Below are 25,061 nucleotides of genomic sequence, written 5' to 3'. Positions count from 1 at the left end.
AGGGCTACTCTTGAGCCAGGACGCACCACCACCTCCTGCCCCGTGGGTTTCGCCCCAGGCCACACCGCTTCACTGAGGCTGCATGGTAGGGTGAGGAGAAGAACCCTGTGTATGGCTTGGCTTCTCTGGTGATTTCTGAATCGGAGCCCATTATTCACATCGTCTTTCTGGCTGATTGCTCTCTCCCGCTGGAGGCAGAAATAGCTACTCAGTGTCTGGCCAAGATGGCTGCCAGCGAAGCCGTAACAAAAAAAAGATGTACTTGTCAAAGCAAATTGTCTGAAAACAGATGAAAAGTGAGCAGGAAAGCAGGGACACGGTTTCAAATGGGGCAGATAGGTATATACAGAAATAGAGAGAGAGAGAAAAAGAGAACAGAGAAATATTGAAAACAAAATACACGGTAATGAGATCTGGGAAATAAGTAAAGAAATAGGACTGGGACGAGATCATGTAACGAAACCAAGGTCAACATAGGAAGAGATAACGATACAGAGGGAGGGGTGGGTGTGGTAGAGTCCAGAGTAATACAGATCAAAGAACAGTGGTCGAAGTGGGTGGGAGCGGTTGAGAGCAGTGCTCCTCTACTTACGGATTACTGTTCCCATAATTTTATTTTCAAAGGAAACCGTTCCGGAATGGTTTAGTTTTAAAATAAAAGTGTAGGAAGACGTTGAAATGTGTACATTCCCTTAAACAGCGGGTGTGTTTGTTTGGGGGTTTGCGTTGCGCGTGGGAGGAGGCATGGTAAGGAGGTTTGTGGGCAGCGATGGCAGGCCAGAAGGGAACATAGTTCCACTACTTCTTTGCACACACTTGGACCACTGTTAAACGACAGAAGGGAACCATGGAGAAGAGAGGGATGAAGAGACAGGGAGAGAGACAGAGAAAGGGGAGCGAGAGAAAGGGAGAGAGCAAGACAGAGAAAGAGGGAAAGAGACAAGGGGAGAGAGAGAGAGGCAGACCAGGGGGGGATGTAGAGGGGTGGGGGTAGTCCCTGTAGGGATACAGATGAAAGACAGAAGGGAACATAGGAGAGGGATGGAGAGGGGGGAGAGAGGAGAGAGAAAGAGAGACCGAGAAAGGAAGGTGAGACAAAGGGAGAGAGCGAAACAGAGAAAGGTGGAAAGAGATAAGTGGGTAGAGAGAGAGAGAGGCAGACTGAAGGGGGAGAGAGGGGTGGGGTAGAGCCTTTAGGGATACAGATGAAAGACAGAAGGGAACATAGGAGAGGGTTGGAGAGGGGTGGCAGAAAGAGAGACAGAGAAAGGGAGGTGAGACAAAGGGAGAGAGCGCGACAGAAGAAGGGGGAAAGAGCAACATAGAGGGGGACAGACCGAGGGGGAAGAGAGGGGTGGGGTAGAGCCTGTGGGGATGCAGATGAAAGGCAAAGGGAACATAGGATAGAGAGAGATAGACAGCAGGGGAGAGAGGGACAGAGAAAGGCGGTAGGGGAGAGAGCAAAAGAGAGAGAGAGAGAGAGAGAGAGAGAGAGAGAGAAGGGATGGAGCCTGGATGAAAACAGGTGAAATACAGAAGGGAACATAGGAGAGAGATGGTTAGACAGAAGGGCGAGAGACAAGGAGAGTGCGAGAGAGGGAGAAGAGAAAGCATAGAAAATAAACGTGCGCATGAGAAGGGAAAATGAGAGGTACTAGAGTAAAGTGAAGAACAAGTAAAGAGATAGAGGAAAACAGAATGAGATAAAGGGATGGAGGTGTGAGAGTGAGCGAGAGAATGGGAAGAGATGGAAAACAAAACCTGCTGTGAATGAGCTGGTGAGAAGAGGCTACGAAGAGAAGTGCGAGGGCAAAGGAAGGGACAAGCAAAGAGACAGGGGGGAAATTGGAAGAGAGAAAGATAGAGCGAGGGGTGTGTCAGAGAAAGGGAAACAGCGGAGAAGAGAAGATACAGAAAAGGGAAAGTTAGAGAAGCGAGAGACCACGCGTGTGAAAACACTGAAAGGGAAGGGGGAAGTATTATGGGATAAGAAAAGAAAATTAAAGAGACGGAGAGATATCACCGTAGGCCATAAAGAGAGAGGTGTGTGAGAGAGAGAGAGGAGGGAGAAGAAACACGATGGTGGGAGGGGGGGTGGGAGACAGAGAGAGCCAGAGGGTCCGAGAGAGAGAGGAAACACGCTGAAGACCAAACATGCTGTGAATGGGAACATGGGAAAAGAGAGATGTGCTAGCAAGAGAAAAGTAAGGAAAACAATGAGACGGAAACACAGTAGGAAATAAAGAGAGAGAGGGGGGGCTCTGAAAAGGGCGACAGCGGAACACGGGAGACGATAGAAAGAAGGGGAGAGGAGGGGGAGAGCAAGTGCTCTGGATTATAAGGGGAAAGAGTAGGACAGTGGACGGGGGAGGGAGAAGCGAACATTGAAAGGATAGAGGGAAAATGACGAGACAACGGGAGGGAGAGAGGGGGGCTGGCATGGTGTAGATACCAGAGAGAAGGGGTGAGGGACTATGAGAGAGCGCGGAACACAGGGACGCCGAAATATGCAGCGCATGTGAAGATGGACTAGGAGAAGGAGTGGCAGAAGGAAAGAAAAAGATGAAACGGGCATAAAGAAACACTGAGGGCGGAAGAGCGAGAAAAGTGAGAGAGTGGGGGAGCAAGTGCATGCGAGCGGAAGAAGGAGGCAGAGGGAGAGGCCTAGCTGTAAAGAGGAGAGAGAGACAGAGAGCGAGAGAGAGTGAGGGTGGGCAGGAGACACAAGAAGCAAGAGCGAAAAAGGAGTAAATGAGGGGAAGAGCACGGAGGTGTAAACGGGTGAGGGTCACAGCGAGAGGCACCCAAGAGGAGATGCAGAGAGGGCGTCCCCCAGGGAGGAAGAAATATGGGCAGAGACTAGAAAAGGAAGGAGAAGGAAAGGAATGAAGGAAGAAAGCCAGAGCATCATCAGAAAACAGAACAAGGCGGAGAGAGAGGTCCGCGGACACTGCGCCCGCGCCCTTCTCTCCGCCAGGTGTAATTCCTTCTTGTCAGCAGGTGCGCTCTGGAGGAATTGCCACCGGTGGGGACTAGCAGGGCTCTCGGCAACCCTTGAAATCTCTCATACAGGAGTTCAAGCCGCGAACCATCGACATTAAAAACAGACACAGGGCGGACTTTTGACATGGCAATATTCCAAACGGCGTTTCACAATGGCTGCACCACATTTGAAAAAAACGCTTTCTAAATCCGGCCCGTGTCCATGCACAGTTCACTTTCTCCCGACTGCTCGCTACACGACGAGTTCAAATAAAACTCTTCTGAGCGCGTTCTGTCAGCTATTAATTACAGCCTGGACATTATTAAGCTGCCGAGTCCTCTAGAAAGGTGGGGGCGCAGGGGGGGGCTGACTGTTTATGATATCATAGGGCATTTATAACGCGCCTATACACACGTGTTTCAAGGCGCGAACACTATTAGTGCCCTTTTGCAGGTAAGAATCATTCAATCGCTTTCAAAATCAGAGAAGCGCTCCGGGCGAAGGCACCCACTGTACTGGGCACCCCTACTTTCGAGCGACACCGGGTTAGCAAAGGCCGGATCGCGGCTTGCTGGAGTCCGCGGACACCGGGGGTCGCGGGGGTGTGCTTGGCCCGATCAAGTGAACGTTTACATGCTGAAGCCGAGAAGAAAAAAAATAACGCGTACACCACAAAACACGCCCTGGAATACTGCCCTGCGCGCGCTCTTCCCGTTACAACTAAATGAGCTCTTTATTTAAGTATGTACGCACCGAGGAAGTAACTAGAACACTAATGATAGCCGTAATATACATTTTACTATTAGAGGTATAAAACATCATTATTAGCATTATTATTTCAAAGAGTCTGACCAAAGTTTGCATAGTGAGGGAGGGTGGAAGCGGGCGCAGTAATCTTTTCCGGGGGAGTGGGAAAGGGGGCGCAGTAATCTTTTCCGGGGGAGTGGGAAAGGGGGCGCAGTAATCTTTTCAATCAATCCCGTCAGTGCACCTGGGTGTGTTTTCAGAGCATAGGGCGGTCACTTTTCCGAATATTCCGAAAAAAACACGCGCAAACGCACCCTCTAATACCTGAGCAACCCAACACCCTAGGAAGATACGCCTTATCTGCTCTGCTGTCAAGGATACCGTTTTTTTTAAGGGGGCGTGGGTGCACAGAGTGCTGGGGTTGGTGGTCTTGGATGAGCAGGGTGATATGAGTGTCTCTACTTGATGTAATGTATACTTTAGAACCATTCAGTTCGTTCCCCTTTAAGAGGGTTAGCCACGCCCACTCGGGGATGCGCCTCTGCCAATTAAGGCGGAGACTGGGCCAAGCAGCGAGATGCGCGCTTGAGTTTGGGATGCGCGAAATCCCAGCTTCGCCAAGAAGACCCCGTGTGGAAAGGGAGGATCCGAGCCAGAGAATTGCCCGCTGGCAGGGCCTGAGCACCCACCCGGGGATTGGAGGGGACCCCTCTTGGACTTCAGGCAGCAGAGGACTTCTGTCGACCTCACGGGCACCCGAGGAAGAGCGCATCGTTTGATGTTTGGATGGAAGAGGGCGCCTTCTGAACTGGGTGTGCCCAAGAGAGTGCAGGGACACCAGCTGGACCTCGAAAGACGAGAGGACTCCCTCTGCAGTGGGGAGAGCTGAGAGCACGCCCTCTGAACTGGGAGAGCTGAGAGCACCGGGCAGCCAGGTGAAGAGGGCGCCCTCTGAACTGGGAGAGCTGAGAGCACCGGGCAGCCAGGTGAAGAGGGCGCCCTCTGAACTGGGAGAGCTGAGAGCACACGACAGCCAGGTGTAGAGGACGCCCTCTGAACTGGGAGAGCTGAGAGCACCGGGCAGCCAGGTGAAGAGGACGCCCTCTGAACTGGGAGAGCTGAGAGCACCAGGCAGCCAGGTGAAGAGGGCGCCCTCTGAACTGGGAGAGCTGAGAGCACACGACAGCCAGGTGTAGAGGACGCCCTCTGAACTGGGAGAGCTGAGAGCACCGGGCAGCCAGGTGAAGAGGACGCCCTCTGAACTGGGAGAGCTGAGAGCGCACAAGCCGTTCAGGAGGAGGGGAATTCTACTGGTGTGGGGGGGCCTGAGGGAGCAAGAGGCAGCTAAGAGGATTACTTCTGTATTGAGATGTGTGGGGGCGGGTTCTGAAGGAGCATATGCTAGTCAGATGAAGAGGACTTCTACTGCACTTGGGGGATCTGAAGGAGCACAGGGGAGCCAGGTGAAGAGGACTTCTATTGCACTGGGGGGATCTGAGGGAGCTTAGTCAAGCCAGGTGAAGAGAGCTCCTATTGCAGTGGGGGATCTTGGGGAGCATAGGCTAGCCAGGCGAAGAGGACTTCTTCTGCACAGGGGTTCTGAGGAAGCATAGGCTAGCCAGGTGAAGCAGACTTCTATTGCACTGGGGGGGATCTGAAGGAGCACAGGGGAGCCAGGTCAAGAGGACTTCTATTGCACTTGGGGGGTGGGGGGATCTGAGGGAGCTTAGTCAAGCCAGGTAAAGAGGACTTCTGTTGCAGTAGGGGAATCTTGGGCAGCATAGGCTAGCCAGGTGAAAAGGACTTCTATTGCAGTATGGGGATCTTGGGGAGCATAGGCTAGCCAGGTGAAGAGGACTTCTTCTGCACAGGGGGGTCTGAGGGAGCACGGGGGAGCCAGGTGAAGAGGACTTCTATTGCACTAGGGGGATCTGAGGGAGCATAGTCAAGCCAGGTGAACAGGACTTCTACTCCACTAGGGGGATCTGAGGGAGCATAGTCAAGCCAGGCGAAGAGCACTTGTGCTGCAATGTACGGTGGGGGTCTGATGTAACATTGGGCTGCCAGGAGAAGATGTGTTCACTTGGGGGCTCTGCAAGGGCTCATACTGCATTCTAAGGGCACACAGGCTAGACCTTCCGGAGGTGTGGAGAGAGCCTCTTCTTCACTTGAATATTGGAAGGACCACAGGCTTTTTTTCACAAAGACAAAGGGATTCTTCTGCGGCGGGGAGATTGGACAGGTCACATTGGGGGTGGGGTGGATGTTCTGCCCTGAGGGATTTGGCAATCTACAGGATCACACGCTGGTCTGGACAGGAGAACATGACTCCTACACTGGGTCAGGTGGGCAGGATGCTACATTACAATAGACTATTTCTACTTTACTGAGGAATTTTCCTGGCAGAAGGGGACTTGTTCTACGCCGAGGTGCTTTTGGGAGCAGTGGACTGTGGCCTGCTATCTTTGCACCATGGAAGTAGCATTTCAGTGGAAGAGGGACCTTTCTGCACTGCAGTGATTGGCTGTTCTTCAACACCACTGTGGGCACCTAACGGTGGAACAGGCTGCAGCGTGTAAGTGGAAAAGAATTCTAAAGTAAAGGGTGTGCACTCCTGGTGCCGAGAGCTTTGAATTTGTAGAGGTCGACAGGTGGGCCCCAAAAAGCCCCTGCCAAGGTTGGTCGTGTGTTCTTGCCTTATCTCCACTGGAAGCTCCCTGGAAGCGACGACAAGCCCACCAGCCTGGATGTGTAAGTGGGGTATGACTGCCCAGTTCGCCCTTCATCTTGTGGATGGTTTATAGAATGGATTGACCTCGGGCATGCTTGAGGCCTCCCCAACCACATCCAGGATCCAAAGTGTGCGGCCTACCCTGAAAGAGGGCCAAGATAATGTCCAAGAAAGCCTGTCCAGGAAGGGAATTCTCCAATGAGGAGAACTATGGCGTCCTGCTACAGTGTCCAGCGTCAAGCTTCATGGGAAGGGGAGCGCCACCCGTGCTCTGATTCCATCACAGAGGAGCCACCAAGCACTGCCCATCTCCTTACTTGCTTTGTGTTGGGTTGTATGAAGAGTTAGGCCTGAAACCATTGGTCTGAGGAGGGCGGCGTGGTCATCGCTCACCCACCCCCAGACTGAATGTGTACGCATAGCTTCAGACCAGGGGTCTTGCAGGCATTCCTTTCCCATCTCACCCCTATTGCCAGGCTGCCATCTCCTCCTGTCCCATGGATCACTCTGGGCTGGAAGCGGAGGGCGCGACCCACGCCCACCACGAGCCAATCAGCTTCGGCATCGACCAGATCCTGAGCAGCTCAGACCATCCCAGTAGCTGTATGGTATCCTCCGGCAGCAGGGCCGCTGACCCGCCCGACTACCATGTGGCCTCCGGCGTCTACACGGGGGGCTACAACACTGTGTACAACCCTGCCTGCTCCATGGGGGCCCTTCCCGGAACCTACAACGTGAACATGAGCATGAATGTCAGCATGAACGTCAACGTCAACCAGGGTGGGGCCGGCGGCGGGGTCATCAGGGTCCCAGCCCACAGGCCTGTGCCGCCACCCCAGGCTGGGCAGGCCATGCCCACTGGGGTGGCCAGCCTGCCCAGCCTGACTTTCCCCTGGATGGAGAGCAGCCGGAGGTTCGCCAAAGACAGACTCACAGGTGAGCTGCCCTGGGGGGACACTCGCATCTCCTGCATGTCAAGGACTGGATGCGACTGATACGTTGATTGGTTGATTGATTGGAGCCACTTGATTGGTTGATTGATTGGAGCCAGTTCATTAGCTGATTTATTGGAGCCAACCAACCAGTGTGTGGCCTGAGACCCCTTATTAACCAATGACCAAGAGGAGCAGCAGCCCAGTGGGGGAAGGGCACGGTTGCACTCCTTGCTGTGTAAACTGCGGCCCTGAGCACATGTTTTGTGGGTCCACACACAGCACCCGCCAAAGCCAGTGACTGCAATGCACCCCCTCGACCCCACCACTGATGATTATACGTGGCAGACCCCCGGCCACACACCCTGGACCTGTTTAAGTGGAGTTTCACCATTCAAACGTGTTTTTATAAATCAGGCCCTCTGCCTCCCATTGGCTAAAATGTGGTTTATATAAAACCACACGACTGCCCCAGCCCACGAAACTCCTCAACATGTAGGAATACCTGTTGGCATCTGTTTAATGATGGCACCCGAATATACAGACAGTGCCCGCAGGCGCACTCTATCTGCGCCTCTTCCTTAATAGAGGGGCCACTTCACATGGTGTTTCGGGAGGATAGCTCACGATCCCCGGGTCCGCGCTTAGAAACCTCTGGGTGTTAAGCGCATTATAAATAACCCATTTCATTAAAATGACATGGAACATTATTAGCCTCCCAACTTTATACTGTCTCACATCGTATGACATTTGTGTTTCCTGTTGCATCGTTCCTCCATTTGTCCAGTCGAGACCCCCCTTTCTTCTGGCCATCCCCTCTCCGCTTTCTATATTATTTATTTCTCGCTCTGATACGTTTTTTTTATTCTCTTTATACTTGTCGTCTTCTTTGTCGTCGTTTTCTTTCCCCTCTGATCTTACTTGCTTCTCCTGCTTTTATTCCCTCTTTTCACGTACACCGATCTTCCCCGTCTTTCTTTATCTCTTTATCTCTATTCTCATTTCCCGCCCCTTCCACCCTTTCCTTGTCTCCTTTCCCTTCTCCCTGACTCGAGTCTGTCCCGTTTTCGTCCCCTCTTTTCACGTTCTCTCCGCCCCCCGATCTTCCCCGTCTTTCCTTATCTCTATTGTCGTTTCCCGCCCCTTCCCTCTCCCTTTTCTTGTGTCCTCTTTTTCGTTCTTTCTTAAGTCGCCTCTTCATTCTTCATTCTTTCGTCAGTTTCATCTTCTGTTGTTCGTTCCACCCACTTCTCGTTTTACTGAATCTTTACTGCAGCCCCAACCTCCTTATCTCTCACTTACAATTTCTTCTCCCGAATCTCTCTTTATTCTCTCGTTGTTGATTTCGTCGGGCCTGAGTTTCCGATATTTCTTTCTTTCTTTCTTTCTTTCTTTCTTTCTTTCTTTCTTTCTTTCTTTCTTTCTTTCCTTCTCTTTCTTTCTTTCTTTCTTTCTTTCTTTCTTTCTTTCTTTCTTTCTCTTTTTCTTCTCCTTCCCCATCGTTCCTTTTATATCGCTCTATAAAAGCTCCTGTTCTGCTTTTTTACACACTCACCCTTCTTCCCCACCCGTCTTGTTCCCGTTTTTTGCCGCTCCTCGTGCACCTGATTTGAACTCGTCTTTATTCTGGTTTTCACATGTTTTTTTTTTTGTTTTGTTATTTAATCCTGCTCTTTTTTCGTTCTCTGTTTCTTTCATACCCTTTATGTTTACCCTCCCGTGATCTGAGAGACTGGCCAAAGTCTGGTGTTGCTATGTCATGTTATTGGGTTGTGTGTAGCGCCACTGGTGCCATTTTTAAGGTCGCTTGGCGCTTAACAAATGATAACGGGGATTGATTGGTCCGTGTATTTCCATTCAACGGCTCCGCCCGGCGCAGCAGCGCTCACGGCACTTGCTTCACTGACGCCCCACGCCCATCACGCCCCACGCCGAATTTCCACCGAGCCCAATGCATTGCTAAAAAACTCATTTTTTTAAAATTCGAATGTATGTATTCAGGCTGTTTCATTTTCGCACAGAATCTTCCGGTAGGCCAGTACATCTTTTATAAAACCCGCATCCCAACAAACTGTGAACGCAAACATACATCAAAGGCACATCTGAGGGGCACGTGCTTAAACGGGCCGATATTGGCGATTAGTGGCCCTCGTTTGAGCGGTGAATTGGTGGTCCGCTTTCCCACGCACCATTCTTGGAGTTAAGTGATTTGCAGAATAAGTTTGTCGCAAAATGCAGGATCTTGAGGTGCATTCGGTGTCATGAACGTTACACACTCTTGTGCACATATATTATCGGTGTGAAACAATAGTGCCCTGCCAATTTTTTTGAATTAATATAAGAATGCGGCTCTGCAGTCCTAGTGCGAATTTCGAGTGGATTAAGAGGGGTGCAAGTTATGAAGCGGTAGCGTGTGAGGTGGGCGTAATGCACACTCATTTTAAACGTAAAACATGAATTGCACACACACACACACACTCTCTCTCTCTCTCTCTCTCCCTTTCCCCCTCTCTCTATTCATTTCTTGTTTGTCTACATATATGTCTGGCTGTAATGTACGTGACCGACACCCACAGATGGGGTTGACATTAAACCCCTCTGCCCTTGCTTCCCCCCCCCCCTCCACTCCGGCAGAAGAGCTATCGTGTGACCGCAGAAGCGCCTACACGACTTTTGGTAAGCACGACCGACGTCGCAGCTCTTTCCTGCGAATTATTATTTCGTTTCCTTCTTGTATTTCTGAGTTAAAGCACACCATTATTTATTTGATTATGTTTAGTATAAAGGACATTTTTTTTAAAGTAAATGTAGAGTTGCGTGTCTATAGAGTGTTACTTCAAGGTGAATACAACTGCTCAGTGAATTGCGCACCTGCAGCTAAAACACGGTGTAGCGCAACCGCAGGGGCAGGGTAATCTCGGCCTTTCATCCTGTTAAGGTCGATAAAAGGAGTACAGTTCAGCTGCGTGAACGGAAGCACCGCGTTGTCGCCAGCTGTGCGTTTTGTGGTCTTATGCAGCGCGTCAGCTGTGAGTGCGCCTAGAAAACGGTTTTCATATCTGTCGGTTCCCGTATTTTCGATCTCCCAAAACTTGCTGTAAGCCTATTTTAGAGACACGTGTGCTGGTGGCACAACACAGGGACACACACACACACACACACACACACACACACACACACACACACACATTTCTAAACCGGGCACAGAGGACGCGCCAGCGCCTCAGCGAAAAGCCCGCGAAAAATCCTATTTCACTGTGCAGGGCACGCGTAAACGATTCTTGCCACCGTTTTTTAATAAGGGAGAACGTGTAAAAACGCAGAGCAAACTCATCAGTGTCGAGTAGAGTAATCGAAATATATATATATATTTACTTTTTATTGGCACAAATGCCTTTGAAAAACAGATAAAACATTACAAATGATCCTCTCTTCCCTCCTTAATATGTCCATATATCCCTCGGCTATCCATTTATTGCACCCATTGCACAGCAGGAATTAGGCGCTGGAACCTTATTTTTCATAGACATATTTAAAATGGCTGCTGAATTTGGCTGCACTTATATTTAAATATGAAAACATGGAAAGTTCTATGGAACTAAATTACATTATAATACAACGAAAATATGATAACACATACGGCAGTTTTAGGGACAGACAGCACAGAGTATAGGATAGCTCAGTGGGGCGAGTGCCTGCTGTAGATACTGTACAGCTTTTCATTTATACATTTGCTTCCCGGCAACGCCTACTCAGCCTTTCATCCTTCCAAGCTTGATACGAAGAGTACCGTTTTATTATAATAAGCTGTATATTTTTTCCCGATGGGACCTGTCGAGCCCTGTGCACGTGCTCCGCAGTGTTCGGATTCTGGGCCGCTCAGGCTGACCCGCTTTCTGTCCAGTGCTAAATCTTTGCCTTGGTCGCGGGCACAGGCAGGGCAGCGAGGTCATTGACCTCTGTTATTGCAGCGTTTAGAAGCGGCTATGTGGATGGGTGTGTGTGTATTTCCCAACATGCCACAAGCCAGACATGTGGCAGGTTGGTAGGTTACACGGTGTAGACAATGTAAGCAGTATAAAATAAACATGTTTCCTTTCATTTTTTTTTAAAGAGTTTTTTTTTTTTAAAGCGGTCTGCAATGCTTGGATATGTATGCGTGTCTGTTTGAAAAGTTCAGCGTACGTTATTTATTTATTTATTCGTTTGTAAAGTGCACCTAAACCGAAGGTATCTGGTATACTTACCAGCATGCCGCACACCTGAAATGTGGCGTAGTGGAGACAATGTAAAATGTTTAAAATGTACATTTTTCTATTTTTTAAAAAAAGGTGTCTGGAATGCTTACCCCTGCCATATGGCTTTTCACATCCTAGTTCTTTCTGCCTTAGTTCTACGTTCGTTGTTCCTAAAGTTCAGCAGTTCATTGTCCCTAAACTTTCCGCATTGACAGCATTCTAGCAGACTTTTGAGGCACTTCCTTTGGAAGTCATGTGGGTGACACCAAACAGTGCTTTCGTAGTAATGAGGGTGACAGGAAACGGTGTATGTCTCCTCAATAATGTCCGCAATGACGTTGTCCGTCACATCCTGACACATCTCTCATGATAATTACAGGAACTCCTTTCCACTTGACATGCTTCATCCGTACGTTCAAGCTTACGCGCTTCAGCCCTAGGAATTACGTGCGATGCACGCGTACACCTGCTAGTTATTACGTTTGCTGTATGTGATCAATTACGGGGTCGCTTATTGTGTTAATTGTTCTGATGGATGACTGCAAGAACTCAGGGAGACATGTCCAGTTCTGAGAAGGTCCATTGTTTCTTAGTTTTTTTTTAAGTGAATGTGAGTCCTGGTTTAACCACTTATTCTACATAAAATGTGATGTTAAAATATAAAAAAAATACATGTAACCAAACTCTTTTACATATTGAATATTAGTATTTCAAGTATTAGAAGAAGGTTCTTTTTGCAGTGTCCCTTTTTCTGCCTCTCCTCTGCTTAGCCTATAAAATAGCTCTGTGGGTTAATGCAATTGCTGTAGATTTGTGTGTGTGTATATTAATATGCTTTTGTACTCTACCAAATCACCATCATAGTAGTAGCAGAGCATCTAGGCTTTTGCATGAACTGGCGGGCTGTGCCCCCACCTTAGTCTACTGGAAGAAAGAAAATGAGCAAGGGGAAGAGAAGAGAATTTGCGCGCACACATTTCACCTTCACTTCTTCGCCCTTCCTTCTCCTGCCATCTTCAGCCTCCTATCTATACTCCTCCCACAATCCCAACTGTACCTAACATCTGGCTACCTTTCTGCTGCACGCTCCTTCCCTCTTCTCTTCTTGCCTCTGGGACACACACAGCGCTTTGACGCCATATATCACTGCAGGAGGCGCTGCGCAATTACAAGATAACATAACCTCAGGTAGATGAAATGGGGATGAAAAAGTAACTACTGACATGCAATTCACTCTGGGGACACACGTTTGATTTAAAAAGATTTAGAGCGCCCTACTAACATGCCAGCTTTCAGCCGCTCCACGGTGCTTTGGCAATCTGAAGAGTAAATGATAGCTCCCATCTACTATCTGTTATTGCTTGGCTGCACGCCTTCATTTGAAGTCAAGCGAAGTGCTCCCTGAACTGCCGGTAGGCGCTTTATAAAAGCAATCGCTGATCTCTATTGGAAGCAGAGCACCAGAGTGTCAATGCTCTTCCCTTACTTGGAATTGTTTATTTTGTCATGCCATGGTAGCAAGCAATCAGCGAAGCAGGTGGAAATTTCAAAATGGCGGAGCTGCCCTCTGCCGGAAATCCAAGAATTCCCCACTGAGCGGAAAATGAGACAGGTGGGGCTTATCCTGGGGTCTCTTCTTCCAGATGTTCATTAGGTGAGAGACGGCAACGTGTGGCTTCCCAGATGTTTTGGACCCTGACTCCAACGGCCCCTGACCAGTGGTTGGGGCTGATGGCCTTAGTAGTCCAAAGCATCTGGACAGCCATGGTTGCAGATGTGCACATGGATATTTTTGATTATTCCAGTTGTTCTGGCAGCTCTATAAGTGGCAGAAGACTTAAACAAATGGATTGTACTTTTGGAATTAGTGTTTGCCTAGCGCATGTATTTCGGTTGTTCAATTTCTATTCTTTAATCATTCCTTTAGTGGTGGTGATCAGCTATGACCACTTTCCAGCGTGGTGGCATCAGCGTAACATGGACGTGTTCACAATATTATGCATGTAATCATCATGGGGGTGGTGGTGGTGCTTCTAGGCGAAAGGCCAGAACAGGGGGAGCGACTTCTGAAATTAGGAGAAACACAGAGCGGGCTGGATTGGAGAAAGCAGGGCCTGCCACACAGGATTTGTACTGGAGCAACCAGCCCTCTCCATTTATAAGTCCCGAGGAAGAGCCTATGGTGAGAAACACGTGGACTAATGGAACACAATAACTGCTTTATTAAAATACCTAGGCACACATGACCTCCTCACATGATTGTATGCTGCTTTTGGAATACCGGTTCCTTCAAAAAGAAACACAAATTAGAAAAAGCTTTGGCTTTTTTGTAGGCCTGGGAAATGCATTTGCATAGCACTGCCATTGTGGTATTAACTGTATAAACAAAAGAGGGACTCCAGAACGTACAGGCACTCAAATGGAGCAAACAGACATCTATAGACACAAGGGTGTGCCTGAACATACAAAGTCAAAAAATATCATTTGTGGAGCTAACAGTATTATTCTCCTGGTAGCCTAAACAATAGATTAAATCAAATTCAAAATTTACTGGTCTCTCACCAGTCAAAGTAACCTTTATGAGCAAAAAAAGGGGGAAAAAGTACATTGGCATAAAAAAATTATAAACTTGCTTTAATTGTTAGTTTGTAACAAGACAATGTGTCAATTTAATAAGTACATACAACATGAAAAACATACAAAAACAATGCAATTTACAAAGAGAAAAGAACAGGACTATTTAGTCCATACAGTCAATGCGAGCAGAATTTATGCAAAGGTTCACAGAAGTAGGGGTACAACCCCACTAGGGAATAAACATCGGAACCCAATATATGGGAACTGACAAAAAATGATTTGGTGTTAGCAAAACAGTGAATACATTTTAGATCATAAAAGTTTTCCGAGATAGCTAATAAAACTTAAACTATCCCTAGCTGACCCTTACTTGTCTAAAGGCACAGATTAAACAATTTTGTGAAAATGGCACAGTACATGCGCCAACCAGAGCCTGATTATGGCTACAACAAAAAAAATATATATCACACAGAATATTGTTTGCTAAGCCTAATCTTTGCTAACCATGTAAACAATGTCGCACAGTGCTGTGTGTTAAGCCAGATTTTGGCTGAAATTTTTTTTTGACATATACAATGTCACCCAAACAGTCATTTATCTGCTGTGTTGTCACAGGCTGAAAGGGGGTGTACTACGCCTACCGATATAAAGTGTGCATGTCCATGATGCCAAACCGCAGGAAAATGTAGTTCCTGCGACCATTACATAGGACTAGTTGGCGTTTCGGTGGTATATTGATGGGTAGCAACCACCTTCCTCAGGTACTGGGATCTTCACATTCAGCCTTAATACAGACAGCCTTAATGTAGGGGGTCCTCCTGAAAAGGTAGTAACAGGGGACATTTTGTGAACTCAAAAGGTTTAACTTTAAATGGGAAGAGAACTAGAGAATATACCAATATATGGTGAAGGCATCAGGCCTCAGTGCCCCAGAACCAAGTTGGCAATACCCCCAGACAGAAAAGTTGAAGGTTACCAGAAAGGCGCCCTTAAAGTGTAAAGAGCGTGCCCAAAAACTAAGTCACCTCGTGAGAAAAATAAGTGAAAGATGTGATCATATAGTGAAAAATGTGTGTGATAGATTGCATTGAATGCCCGTGTGGGCTTAAATATATTGGAATTTATGCATTTTTATATGTTTCTTTTTACCAATGTTTATCATTGGTTGGTTTTCAATTTTCTTTCATGCAGTTTCGAATTTCAGTAAGTTCCACTTTACTTACTTTTCTCACTAAGCCATGACTGACCCACGCGCTGGGCGTTTTATTTACACTTCCTAACTCACATGTTGGGCTTGTCATTTTTTACTATTATGCAGCACTGCCATACTCATCAACCCATAGCCTGATACCACCAGCCCTAGGCTAGGAGTTTTCGTGTCCTGCGCAAAATACGAAGCGCTCCAATGGGCATTCACATATTCATATGGTGAGTTCTTGTTACCTGTACCATACCTGCACACCAGCTGTATTAAATTACCGCTGCATATAAACTATCGCCACTTTTATGTCTGTGTTCTCCCCCTCTTTCACTTTAGGTGAAAATTCCAGATTCAGTTCGTTTTCTAATTGCTAAACCCAAATAATGTGCTGAATGCACGACATCTTGCATGGTGAGCACATGATGTGCCCTCTGAGGTACGTTCCGCCATGTTTTGATTTATGTGCCTTTCTTTTGCACAGCATTGTTTGTATTCTATCACACACATTTTTCACTATATGATCACATCTTTCACTTATTTTTCTCACGAGGTGACTTAGTTTTTGGGCACGCTCTTTACACTTTAAGGGCGCCTTTCTGGTAACCTTCAAGTTTTCTGTCTGGGGGTATTGCCAACTTGGTTCTGGGGCACTGAGGCCTGATGCCTTCACCATATATTGGTATATTCTCTAGTTCTCTTCCCATTTAAAGTTAAACCTTTTGAGTTCACAAAATGTCCCCTGTTACTATCTTTTCAGGAGGACCCCCTACATTAAGGCTGTCTGTATTAAGGCTGAATGTGAAGATCCCAGTACCTGAGGAAGGTGGTCGCTACCCATCAATATACCACGGAAAAGCCAACTAGTCCTATGTAATGGTCGCAGGAACTACATTTTCCTGCGGTTTGGCATCATGGACATACACGCTTTATAGCGGTAGGCGTAGTACACCCCCTTTCAGCCTGTGACAACACAGCAGATAAATGACTGTTTGGGTGACATTGTATATGTCAAAAAAAAATTTCAGCCAAAATCTGGCTTAACACACAGCACTGTGTGACATTGTTTACATGGTTAGCCAAAATTAGGCTTAGCAAACAATATTCTGTGTGATATATATTTTTTTTGTTGTAGCCATAATCAGGCTCTGGTTGGCGCATGTACTGTGCCATTTTCACAAAATTGTTTAATCTGTGCCTTTAGACAAGTAAGGGTCAGCTAGGGATAGTTTAAGTTTTATTAGCTATCTCAGAAAACTTTTATGATTTAAAATGTATTCACTGTTTTGCTAACACCAAATCATTTTTTGGCAGTTCCCATATATTGGGTTCCCATGTTTATTTCCTAGTGGGGTTGTACCCCTACTTCTGTGAACCTTTGCATGAATTCTGCTCGCATTGACTGTATGGACTAAATAGTCCTGTTCTTTTCTCTTTGTAAATTGCATTGTTTTTGTATGTTTTTCATGTTGTATGTACTTATTAAATTGACACATTGTCTTGTTACAAACTAACAATTAAAGCAAGTTTATAATTTTTTTATGCCAATGTACTTTTTCCCCCTTTTTTTTGCTCATAAAGGTTACTTTGACTGGTGAGAGACCAGTACATTTTGAATTTGATTTAATCTATTGTTTAGGCTACCAGGAGAATAATACTGTTAGCTCCCCAAATGATATTTTTTGACTTTGTATGTTCAGGCACACCCTTGTGTCTATAGTTGTGGTATTAACTGGACAGCAACCGTACCAACTGCAAAATGGTGCGAGGTCCTTTGTATCTAATAACAGCCCCTGGCAAAATGTCTAATACTGCTACATAAGCCAAAACTATTGGCTTTGCCAATACTTGCTTTTAAGAGGACTTCAGTGAAGGATAGGCATAGTCCTTATAGCTCAACTGGCTGAAGGCAGACCTGGCTAAAAGATGTTTATCACACCCGTAGCGGTGTTTGCAACTCCAAAGTTAATAACTTCCAGAAGACTATTTTGAAAAAAAAACATTGGCAGCCATTTGGAGCACACAGTTTGAAGGCTTAATAAAGCTAGCTCAAGGAGATCCCATGAGTTTTGGGCGGGAAGAGACAGGAACTGGGTGGGAATGGACATAGGGATTAGCATGGCCATGGGCAGTCAATGGGTGGGCAAATAACCAAACAACACCAACAAGCTTTGTATCCCTCTTCATATGCCATTTCTCACTAACTGTACTCCAATGTAAGAGTTTTGACGTATAGGTTACAGTAATAGCCACAATTAAAAATGGCTATGTGCACAGGCAGTCCACTTTTATACTTTAAACGTCGGGGTTCACAAACAGCTCCGTCCCCTATTTAACTGGCCTGCTTTAAAGCATGATCTCTTAGAGACATGGGATGAGCTAAGAAATGCAGAACACTTGGTAGTCATAATTCTTTTACTTGTACTCATTGTAAAAAGATGGAAAGAGCCATACACCTGTGGATTGTATATGACTACATATGCAAGGGGAGATGTTGGAGAGATCACAGCCACCGTGTAGAAGACCAGAGAACGAGTCTGGCAGGAGGTTGCTAATGTAATTTAGGATTCAGAAAATGGGAGACTCAGTGAGCGACGTAGATGGATGGTAGTGACTAATCAACTTCCGGGGCATCACTGGTCCAGTGACGAATATTGGTTTCTAAACCATCAATCAGCCCCACACCTCTAGTACACCAGAAGGGATTCGAACAGATTGGAAACACAAGCAAATTATAAAACTCCTTGTCCAATTTTGGTAACGTGGACTGAACGGCAGGCTTATCTCCGCAACGCCGTGGATTGTTGGTTAGTTGCAACACAGCGAAAATACAATCATTACCCAATGATGAAAGGGACTTTCCAGTCAAGGTTGTATACAAATATCTACATTATTATTATTATTATTATTATTATTATTATTATTATTATTATTGTTAATAACAACAGACAGTTCTAGCACACTACAAAATACAACCCACCCTGAAAAGGATCACAGAGGACAGACAGTTTCATGAAGGAAAGGGAAGCACTGTGGATGCTGACAGGAGGGTAATAGGTAAAGCAACCTGTCTTAACTGTTCAAGGTTATGTGGTTTCAACACAAAAGGACATATGAAAATGTTACTAGGGGCCTTCAGAGAAAGAGCAGGGGGACAGAACCACAATGTACCTTGTGCTTGTAGAGGTTCTTGGTGCTCAACATGGTCGAGTCAGTTTCAAGCAGCAGGTCTCCCTTAAAGCTGCGGCGAGAACAGATTTTCTGTCTCCATCAATCCACATACTCGTACCATCTGAATCGGGTCTCCCTGCAGGGGCGACTACTGTAAATACATAGTCCCAGACATGACAGGTCATTGCCCTTGATACTGAGAGGCGGGAGCTGGCTTCAAGTTGACACAGTGCATATCAAAGCTTTTTGGGGTTTTCCAGTCCTTTGTTAGTCCTGCGACCACGCCGCCTATGTGCCTTTTTGAATGAACTATGTTCAGTATGTAAAGCTGCCACCAGCAGCGAACAAATGGCAGGGCGTTACCATGGAGCCTTTGTTAGTTAATTAGTCTGGCCATGGCTGGAGGAAGGTTTTGCCTTCCTCCTTCTGAGATGCCTTGATGTACTCTTGACTTTCATATTCCAACTAAGTATGACAGGGGGGCTGGCGCCTGTAGGCTGTATCCACCCAGAGTACACAGGTCTATGTGTATGTCGTGGGGTGACCATAGGAAAATGTGTGTGTATTAACCCCACACAATTTCTGGATGTTCCTCTACCATCATTCAATTTCATTTGACATTTCAATAAAGCCCAGGTGAGTGCACACCCACCGTGCGGATGGTCGAATCCCTCACCATGGTACTTCATTCTCTTGGTCACCGGAAGTCAGTGCTGCACAGCCAAGGCCATGGAAAGATAGACACCTTTCATAACAGCTTCAGACATTTAGCAGCATTGTAGATTCTCTGGGGTCGTCAGAGGAGTGACAGGGGCATCGTAGAGGCTATTGAGGCTATTGCCAATGACCAGTCTTGCTGGTTCCAAGGTAAACCTGTATAGCAGCTTTATAATGCAGGCTCTCCACATGCTTTTGGGGGACATAAACTAAAAAAGAAACATTCCAGTCTGTGCCAGATACCTGGGCCCACATGTATCAAGCGCTTGTGCTTGTGCCATGCAGGTCCAGTGCAATGGCGTAAGCTTCACAGTGGTGTCAGTCCTCCTCTGATGCCAAATCTACAAGGGGCCTAAGAATCACCCTCTGGAGACAAGGTCTGGTGCTCAAGGGATGACATTTTATCAAAAGATAGAGTGTCTGAGGAATCCATCATCTTTCAAACCTGGGAGACAAAAAACATTGTTTTCCACCACCTATATGCTGTGTCATAATTGGCATACATAGTGCGCGTGATGGCTTTCGAATTTAGAATCTTCGGGGTGTCATCACGTACAGACTTTTCGCTTATGCTGTTGAGGTTCTTTTTATTTGGAAACACATATTTGAATCACTATCCTTACAAAGTCTCCCTCGTTACGTCATTTATTTGCAACAAGTGTGAGGGGAAGGACCTCAACAAGCGGGGTCGGTTTTTGCGACACGTTAATCTGTGCAGCGACAGGCCGGGGGAAGGTTCTGGAAATGGGTCGGATATCTGGGAGGAATTGTTTGTATGTCTGCGACAGCCACGGGACTCAGTGTGGCGACCAGTGTGTCTCACTAATCCAACGCCGGCAACAGCTACTGGAGAGGTGGCCCGACTGCCCTTGCCGTGGTTTGAGGTATCCCCACAGAGCGACAAGTAAGTGGGATGACTCGTCAGAGCTTGAGGGTTGGGCGAGTGCTTGCCCATATTTGGTCTGGCTGGTGGCAAAGTGGCACCCAGCGTCGTCAGAGATCGCCGGTGGAGAGTGGGGCAAGCACCGCAGTGAAACCCTTGAGACGGAGCGGGCGACGCTGTTGTGACTGAGCCGTGTAGGCAGGACCAGCATTGGGGAGCCCGTTGCATTGGAGGTGGGCCTGGCATCAGGGGGATTTACTTCCTAAAGGGGACTCACCTTCAAGAACTACTTATCATGGCCAAGCCCAAGCACCATGCAGACGGGCTGGTTTTAGTGAGAGCGGCAGCCATTTTACTTTGCAATCCTTCACTTTTATTGGTTCTATAATATACCTGGAAATGTCGCTTTATTTGTGGCAGTGATTGATTCCTGATTATAAATTCTAGTTGAGTGAAAGATATCCTTGGGGTGTCAGTGGTGAGGAGCATCACTTATACCTAAGTGGAGACCAGAGACTGCACTATCTGGAATAGTACTTGGTTCTGGTGTTATTGAGTTGCAATAGAGTCAGTGCTGCATGTGGAAGATGCAGAACTTGGATCCACCAACACCATTTTTGGCCACTGCCGGAGAGCCTCCTATTCCATGGTAGAATTTGATGGACCTGTTACATTTTACTTCATAGCATCTGTAGGGGAGAGATGTTCAGACAAATGGACATCTTTAAACTTTGATGTGCTGTCTAGGGGTGGTGGCCGTCAGATATATAAAGAAATTGCCTGATGTGGAGAAGGCTGGTGAAGGAGGGTGGGTGGTAGAGCTCAGGGTGGTAGATTGTTTTGAAAGGCAATAAAAAAACTTGAAGCACAGTTTGGTCTGCAGATAAATGTGGTGCTGACAAGATATACATTTTTCTTGAGTAAACAAAATGTAGGGAAATCTGTGGATGCATTTATTGCTGACATAAGTGTATTGTTGGCATTGTGTGAGTTCACGGGGTAGTGGGAGAATGCATGCGTGATCAATTAATGATGCGTACTTCCAATCCTAAAATTCAGGAGCGCTTATGGCAAGCCAAAAATCCACCATTGCTGGAGGCCTTATCAATTGCTAAGGGAATGGAATTAACAAGCAGGTGCTTGAGGAGGTCAATGCCAAGGGAGGCAGGGAGAGTGTGCAGGATGTGAAGGAGGTGGAGTGTTGGGAGGAGGAGGCAAAAGCATATGTGGTGCAGAAAAATAATAGGCTGGGGTCAACAGCTAGTGGTGGGCAAGCATCATCACAAGACTTGCACAAGGGCCAGCGCACTACATGTGGATTTGAAAATCATGCTATAATTGCTAAGGAGTGTTCCATTATGAGGGTAAAGTGTAGAAAGTGTGGGAAAGCATGCCATTTTGCAAGGTTTTGTAAGATCAACAGGATACTCGAGAGTGACAAAGGCATAGAATACATGGGAGAGGAGAAGGTAGAGTGGACAAACAAAGTAGTTCACTTTGTTGGTGAGGTAGAGGGGATGAGGAAGGTGAAAATGTTCCCCCTGAGGTGGAGATACATGTGGCGGGGTGTACAGTGAAAGCCCTCGCTGATTCAGGTTCTCCATACACTGTTATACCAGAGTAGAAATATAAGGAGATTTGTGAAGGGAAGAAATACACACTTTAACTAACAGTGATATAAGGCAAAAAGCATATTGAGGGTGCATGATTGATGTGTTGGTTTTTGTGTGGGGAACAATAAAATATGGTTCGAGGCACATTCAGGGAAAGGTGTATGTGGCAACCAAAGAAGATAGTTTTCTTGGGTGGAAACCTCACGGCAATCTAGGATTGGAGTTGTATCTTTGAAAGGAGCAGCAAATAAGAACAGTTTGGGTAAATAGATTGGAAATATTTGCTGAAGAGGTTGGGGCAAGATTTAGCGGTGTGTTCCGAAAAGTCTTTTGCAGATGGCGGCAATATGATAGGTTATTTATAACTGGCTTAATAACCAGAGGTTTCTAAGCGCGGACTCGTCGTTCGAACCACTGGTGCTCCGTGTCCTCTTGCTTACAAGGGGAGCACGTTGCCCCTCAGATATCCTCCCGAGATTGTCATAAGATTCAGTTGTCGGCGCAAGCTGCACCCTGTGTGCACCAGATCATAAATCTGCCATTGGGGTTGAGAGAGAAAGTGAGGAACCAATTGCTAGGGGTATGTGAACAGGGGAAAATTTAACCCATCGAGAGCAGTGAGTGGTTGTCTCCAATTGTGGTGATTCAGCATCCTGATGGTTGCATCAGACTATGTGTAGACTTAAGATATCTCAGTTGGAATATTTGAGTCAACAGGTATTCGTTACCAAAAGCAAATGAAATGCTAACAACCATCGAGGAGCTGGGATGGTATAGCACTTTGGACCTCTTGTCGGCCTCCCATCAGGTGGATTTGCATCTCATGTCGTCAAGGGCATTGACTACGTTTATAACTACCATGGGTGCATATCAATTCAAAAGATTGCTCTTTGATTTGGCATCAGTCGTATTCCCGAAAATCATGGACGATATATTGGGTGATAATCCTGGAGTAAAATGTTTCTAGCACGCTATTCTGGTGGGTGCAAAAACTGAATCTGAACATGATGCGAGAGTGCATGAGGTGTTGCGTAGGTTGTAGAAATCAGGATTGACGGTTAAGAGGGAAAAGTGTCAGTTCAATGTAAATCAGGTGTGGTATCTGGGTTACATGTTTACTAATGAAGATTTGGAAACTTTTCCAGTTGATGCTATCCTCAAAGTAAAGTCACCAAAGAACAAGGATGAGTTAAGATAGATTGTAAGCCTAATTGAATACTACGCTAAGTTTGTGGAACATTTTGCATCAACAAGTGCAGTTTTGCAGGATCTGTTGAAAGTGAAAAAAGATTTAGTTTGGAGGAATGAGTAAGAGAGAACATTCAGGAAAATTTTGGAGGAGGTAGCTAACACTGCCACAATATGTAGGTTTGATCTACCAGCGGAGGAAATTTTAACCGTTAATGCATGTGCACAGGGTTTGGGGGCCGTCCTCAATCAGCTTTGGAGGGACTCGGAGGTACCCATTCCTTTTAAGTTACGGGTTATAACTGTAATTGTGGCGAGGTATTCAACAATAGAACGTGAGAGTTTAGCATGTTACTCGGCATCCAGATATTTTAGGATGTATGTCTGGGGAATACCAAAAAAGATCAGGAGTGACCATAAACCATTGCCACATTCATTTTCTATGAGAGGATTGGGTTTGGTGACACCTAGAATTGCTAGGTGTTTGGCTGCATTACAAGGATAACAAACAGCGATCACAACGTCCTAGTTCTGGCCATGAACTTACCCTCGAAAAAACATACCACGAGAATGGCCCAGAGTCTGGAGGTAAACAATGCGCAAAATAGACTAAGATTGCACTGACCAAGAACTTCCAAAACTTGACCATGTCTGACGAAGCGGCTCTAAATTATTGCGCGCTTCTACCCCGCACCAATAAAGGATCCCTCCTGAAGACACATTCAAATAAAATTCACACCCATGCTTGGAGCACTAAAGTTATCGAAGAAAAAAAGAAGACACAAAACGAAATTCGCAAACTGAAATAACAAGGAGGGCTGGACACATTTGTAAAGATAAAACAACGGAAGCAAAAATACCGCAATTGGGTGAAAGCCTTTGCCTTCCTTCGCGATCAAGAACGAGGTGAAGCAATGTTGAGACTTATTAAATCGAATAACTGTAGAGAGATCTGGCAAATCATAAACAAATGCTCCAGAAACCACGCTGACATAATGGCCAGTGGGGTCACGGAAAGTGACTGGAAAAACCACTTCAATAGAGTGTTTGCGAACAAAAACAGCATCTCGATGCTTGCACGTGAAGCTCGGAAGTTGAATGGGACTGCAACGAGAAAGCCGAAGATATATCCACGGCAATCACAAAGCTGAACAACTCGCGCGCGGCCGGTCCTGATGGCATCACCAATGTGATGCTGAAAGCAACAAAGACGAATGGTCAAATTTCATCGCCAAACTATTCGCAAGGATCGCAGAATATAAAAGAATACCACACTCATGGACAACGGCCATTATAGTTCCAATTTTCAAGAAGGGCAATCGGGCCGATCCTGCCAACTATCGCCCGATTGCCCTACTAGATACAATTGGCAAGATATTTGCGAGCTTCCTACAAAAGAAACTATCAGCATGGGCAGAAATGAAGAAAATCAATGATTGCCGTCAAACTGGTTTTACCAAGGGAGTCGGAACAGAAATCAACCTAACCCTGGTAAACATACTAAAACTGGATTGTCTAGAAAAAAGGTCAAAGTTATTCATAGCTTTTATCAATATGCATCAAGCATTTGATGCTATAAATCGTGAAAAACTATGGCAGAAACTAACAACTTGGGGTTGCCCAGAGAATTTATTACAACCTATAAAAGCACTCCACACAATGACGTCAATTCAGATAAGATTAAATGAAAAAGGACACCTCTCAGAAGCCGTGAACACTCAAAAGGGAGTGAAGCAAGGTTGTCCCCTTGCTGCTTGCTTGTTCAAACTATTCATTGCAGACGTGCCCTTGGCTCCGAGTAATGTGAAGTGCTTTTCACCAAAAATAAATGAACACCACATCAACTGCATAACTTATGCTGACGATATAGTCCTAGTCGAAACGACCCAGATAGGACTGCAACGTCTACTGACATAACTTTATCAGTACATGACCATCAATGAACTAAAGATAAATGTTACCCAAACGAAAATTATGCAGATCGGAGCAGTAAAAGGTAACAAAAACAAAAACCTTCAGTGGAAGATTGCTGACACACTGATTGTTGAAATTGAAGAAATCAGATACCTAGGGGTAACTATCA

At 46.3% G+C, this 25,061-nt stretch overlaps 1 protein-coding gene across 2 annotated transcripts in view; it reads left to right on the top strand.

Moving 5' to 3' along the window:
• Positions 1-4,338: 4,338 nt before the first annotated feature.
• The window catches only part of LOC138516912 (T-cell leukemia homeobox protein 2-like), a 224,273-nt gene continuing 203,550 nt past the window's right edge, over positions 4,339-25,061 (top strand). The window contains exons 1-2 of one of the 2 annotated variants that reach the window (XM_069632369.1): positions 4,339-7,397; positions 10,028-10,069. In XM_069632369.1, coding sequence (XP_069488470.1) covers positions 6,959-7,397; positions 10,028-10,069 — 481 coding nt within the window. In that variant the 5' untranslated portion in view covers positions 4,339-6,958. The remainder of the gene's footprint in view (positions 7,398-10,027; positions 10,070-25,061) is intronic. The other variant, XM_069632370.1, reaches the window with a different exon arrangement.

Source organism: Ambystoma mexicanum, chromosome 6q (assembly GCF_040938575.1).
Source record: "Ambystoma mexicanum isolate Mex_15411 chromosome 6q, UKY_AmexF1_1, whole genome shotgun sequence".
NCBI classification, from domain to species: Eukaryota; Metazoa; Chordata; class Amphibia; order Caudata; family Ambystomatidae; genus Ambystoma; species Ambystoma mexicanum.
The sequence above is the reverse complement of the archived record's forward strand: the minus strand, read 5'-3'. Positions and strand labels throughout refer to the sequence as shown.